General features: G+C 36.0%; 1 protein-coding gene and 1 long non-coding RNA gene across 2 annotated transcripts; both read right to left on the bottom strand.

Annotated features, from left to right (window-relative positions):
- Positions 1-794: 794 nt before the first annotated feature.
- On the bottom strand, positions 795-1,191 carry LOC113465445. The gene is made up of 2 exons (XR_003390158.1): positions 1,131-1,191; positions 795-878 (listed from the first exon to the last, which is right to left on the bottom strand). It is a non-coding gene; the product is annotated as an uncharacterized LOC113465445 (long non-coding RNA).
- A 152-nt stretch (positions 1,192-1,343) lies between these two features.
- On the bottom strand, positions 1,344-4,233 carry LOC103524607 (palmitoyltransferase ZDHHC6-like). Its single transcript, XM_026819956.1, has 4 exons — positions 3,965-4,233; positions 1,968-2,053; positions 1,676-1,771; positions 1,344-1,418 (listed from the first exon to the last, which is right to left on the bottom strand). Exons 1-4 carry the CDS (start codon positions 3,966-3,968, stop codon positions 1,344-1,346), a joined length of 261 nt encoding a protein of 86 aa, XP_026675757.1. The 5' UTR covers positions 3,969-4,233.
- Between the last annotated feature and the right edge of the window lie 346 nt (positions 4,234-4,579).

Genomic DNA, 4,579 nt, shown 5'->3' with positions numbered 1-4,579 from the left:
GATTCGTGGTGTTTTGCACACCTTTGGGACACTTGATCCCTACCCTTGGGTCCCTAGGTGGGCTCTTTGTGTTTGCCCAGGTATACATAGCTAGTGTAGGTCAGGGTAGAGTTAAAATATCCTTACACTATAGTGCAGGTCATATCACAGTATAAGTCAGAGAATGGTCATTTCCATCTAATCACCTGTAAAATCACAGATAGTGTTAATTGGGATTCCGACATAGGTTATTGTCAGTGGTCAGTGTGTGGATACTTGCAGTTATAGTGGTGTTATCTCCTGCTCTTGGAGCTTTGAATCCTTGACACAGACTGCAAAACTGAAGAAATTTTTCATCTTGGACAGATTCCTGAAAGAGGAGAGGATAACATTAATGTAGGTACATATCAATCTCGAATGCGTTTTTCCAAATAGATTTGTATAAGATTAACCCATCTTTTGGGATGGTGTGCAACTACACCTAAGCCTCAAAGTAAGCTTTTTGTGTATGGAGTTTATACTGATGATAAATCCAGTTTCAGTGAATTCTTAGATTACATTCTCCAGTTAATTTACTTTTCCTTGTTGAAGCTTAGTGAATTCTGCTTTAAATTTATATTCAGATATGGGATGTTATCTCTGCTTTAAATTTATATTCAGATATGGGATGTTATCTCTGCCTTAAATTTAAATATGGGATTGGAGAGTACGAGTATATCACATTTCCAGAATAGGTAGGTACCGAAAGTAGGTACAAGTAAACACAATGTAAATATACCGGAGAATGTAAACTTATTTATGAGGGTGAACTTACATTTTCTACAATGATGTGCTCTTGGAGCTTTGAATCCTTGACACAGACTGCAAAACTGAAGAAATTTTTCATCTTGGACAGATTCCTGAAAGAGGAGAGGATAAAATTAATGTATATATCAATCTCAAATGCATTTTTCCAAATAGATTTGTATAAGATTAACCCATCTTTTGGGATGGTGTGCATACTGTGCAACTACACCTAAGCCTCAGAGTAAGCTTTTTGTGTATGGAGTTTATACTGATGATATATCTATCCAGTTTCAGTGAATTCTTAGATTACATTCTCCAGTTAATTTACTTTTCCTTGTTGAAGTTTAGTGAATTACCCAACTTACAGGTTTCCAATTGAGAGGTAAGTACCCAGGTCCTTCAAATATGGCACTAATAAAGTCAGATTTTCTTGAAAGATAGGGAAAAACCCCGACTTTTGCAGTTGATATAATGGAGGTTGATATAATCAAGGTTCTACTGTACTTCAGTATGGGATTAAACATTGAACTGATTAAACCATTAAACCCACTCCCTCCTGATAAACAGATAACTGTCAATTACCACAATGTAAATGCTTTGAATCCTTGACACAGACTGCAAAACTGAAGAAATTTTTCATCTTGGACAGATTCCTGAAAGAGGAGAGGATAAAATTAATGTACATATCAATCTCAAATGCATTTTTCCAAATAGATTTGTATAAGATTAACCCATCTTTTTGGGATGGTGTGCAACTACACCTAAGCCTCAGAGTAAGCTTTTTGTGTATGGAGTTGGAGTTTATACTGATGATATATCTATCCAGTATCCAGTTTCAATGAATTCTTAGATTACATTCTCCAGTTAATTTACTTTTCCTTGTTGAAGTTTAGTGAATTACCCAACTTACAGGTTTCCAATTGAGAGGTAAGTATCCAGGTCCTTCAAATATGGCACTGAGGAAATTATAGAAGGTAAGTCCACTGAATGTGAGGAAGATGGCCATGTTAACAAACCCAGACACCGATTCCAACGGAGACCACCATTTCATCATACACAACACCATGGATGCAGTGACTGTTTTGATGATGCCTGAAAGAAGAAATATCAGGGTGTGAAGAGAGAAGGGGAGACATGGGAGTCTTGTGTTGACCAAGTTCTGGTACTAATGGACTAATTATGAATGTGAGGAAGATGGCCATGTTAACAAACCCAGACACCGATTCCAACGGAGACCACCATTTCATCATACACAACACCATGGATGCGGTGACTGTTTTGATGATGCCTGAAAGAAGAAATATCAGGGTGTGAAGAGAGGAGGGGAGACATAGGAGTCTTGTGTTGACCAAGTTCTGGTACTAATGGACTAACTCATGACCCTGAACTATTAACCATCATACACAACACCATGGATGCGGTGACTGTTTTGATGATGCCTGAAAGAAGAAATATCAGGGTGTGAAGAGAGGAGGGGAGACATGGGAGTCTTGTGTTGACCAAGTTCTGGTACTAATGGACTAACTACTCATGACCCTGAACTATTAATGAACATTAGATTTTTTGTAACACATCTGAAATGATTTACAAAAGCATCAACCAGCTTCATAGATGTGTATAAGTTTAACCCAACTTTTGGGGCTCTTTGCCCCTACATCTACATGAGCCTCAGAGTTGCCTTTTTGAGTTAGTTGTTTCGACTTTGTGCTTGGCCTTCGGCTGCACAAAATCCTGGTAAGAATGCAATTCTTTAACTAACTTCATCAACAGGACTTTTGTGTCTTGGACTTTCTGCAGAATAATTTCCTCGTCTTATACACAGCCCTGTTGTTCGTTCCCTATTGAACGATACAAGTCTGAAGTCTCACCACTCTGAGTGTTTCTAAAATTTGAAAATCCAGACTGTGTCTTGTGCAATGTGTTTTTCTCACAAGATGAAATCTTCATTACACATAGCCTCAGCCAACAAAAAGAACGTTTTATGTGAGAGTTTTGAACGGCACATAGATTCTGTGCCATCTGCAAGCTACCGTTAATTTTTTTTATATAAAATTTCAATTTAGCAATTGTTGAGAAGAGTGTTAAATTACTTGGAATTAATTAGGGGATATTTGTGTCTCATTTGGTACCTAGGTAAGTAAGAGAGCAAACCTGTTCGATTTCGTTAAAATTTTGCAAAACAAATAATTTAACCATGTTTTTTTCCCTCGTACTCCATAAATCGGTTAATTTCACCGATCCTGTGTTTTTATCTTTATACCTCCATCTTTATTTTCATTTGTTTTGATTATGTCCAACAACTAACCACCTTTAGTGAAATAAATTTAACGTCACATCTATTCAGTGTGATATTTAGATTATCTTAGAGTCTTGAAATACCTATTTACGATGAAATGTTGTAGGTGCGTGACTCACAGAATTCACATTGAATGAGTTTATGCTCCAATCAAATATTACACTAATGCTAGGTAGCACAGTCATTAACCTTCTGTGGTTACATCCTTTATCATATCTTTGCTTTAATTTACTAACTGGAAATCTGTGTATCTACATTAAAACCCTGTTTAGTCGATTGAATGAACCATGTGACTTCCAAGTTTTAAGTCGACGGTTGTTTATTTACATATTACATTTTGTTTATTAACTAGGTACATATTTAATTTGTTTATCTTATTCGTTCCACCATAACTCTGGAACGGTTTGGCCTATTTTGCTGAAATTTGGCATTAATGTTCAACACAATACATTAAATTTGAGCCTGATCGAACCTTAAGGTAATCGAAAGGGGCGCTCTTTTTATAATGTGCTTTGTTTCGTTACTAGCGTTCGTCCTTTTTTGCTGATATTTGGCAAACATGTTTAACACCTAAAGACACTTTCTCAGTTTTGGACCCGAAAAAATCCGTTAGAGGTCTCTTTTTTCGAGTAATGTTTTCAGTTCACTAAACCACTAGTCCCAGATAATTATTATTATTATTAATTATTATTCTTATTGTTATTATAGGTAGTTCGTGTTTTTTTTTTTTTTTTTTTTTTTTTTTTTTTTTTTTTTGTACCTACTTATTACCTATATGTTTTGTACTGGTATTATGTCTGGTCGTTTCATAGCCTGACAGCTGAAATAGTTAACGAGAAAATTTAACATTTACTTTGGATTAGGAGGCATAATATTTATCTCTTTAAGTGTACTTGGACTTACCCATTTTACAATGCTTGATATGTAGCTACTAATTTTTACTTTCTTTATTTTATGTTGCTCTGGGATTTGATCCTCAGCCCTCTAGATTACAAGTCCAATGTTCTACCTCTGAGCTGCCAGGGCTTGTTACCTCCCATGAATAAATTTCAGTAACAAAACTTCTTGACTCGTTTTACATGAGGACATAAATACATGAGGCAATTGCAATGCTCCATGCAGTCTCCATCATAGTATGCACATAATAAATCACAATACATTCATGTTCTTCAAACATCAGTTGATTCTCTTTGTATGCTCTCTCTTGTCATTAGAATATTATCTAGGCATTCTGTTCGGCCATGCCTTTTCCACAAGTCTGGCCATGCCTCGGGATGAACTAGCGGGATTCCGGAGCGAAGCGACGGAATTCAGCTAGTCATCAATTAAAACCCAGAGTGCAATTTTCACCTTCAATGCTTTCTATTACTTTTTGCTGTAAACATTGATCCAATTATATTCATACCTCACACACAGATTTTGTCCAAGAGGCTTAATCTGTAATAATCAGATGAAAAATAATTGCTTTATATAAAGCGTATCTCTCATGGAGGTATATTTGCCAAATAATATACTTTT

This window comes from Diaphorina citri, unplaced genomic scaffold (genome assembly GCF_000475195.1).
Source record: "Diaphorina citri unplaced genomic scaffold, Diaci psyllid genome assembly version 1.1 scaffold107, whole genome shotgun sequence".
In the NCBI taxonomy this organism is placed as follows: Eukaryota; Metazoa; Arthropoda; class Insecta; order Hemiptera; family Psyllidae; genus Diaphorina; species Diaphorina citri.
Note: the sequence above shows the minus strand (reverse complement) of the source record. Positions and strands in the feature narration are given on the sequence as shown.

Excerpts from the sequence above, each read along its gene's own strand:
- LOC103524607 (XM_026819956.1), bottom strand. Across the intron at positions 1,772-1,967 it reads CGGTGTCTGGGTTTGTTAAC|ATGGCCATCTTCCTCACATT; the intron begins ATGGCCATCTTC and ends GGGTTTGTTAAC. Across the intron at positions 1,419-1,675 it reads TACCTCTCAATTGGAAACCT|GAATCTGTCCAAGATGAAAA; the intron begins GTAAGTTGGGTA and ends CTCCTCTTTCAG.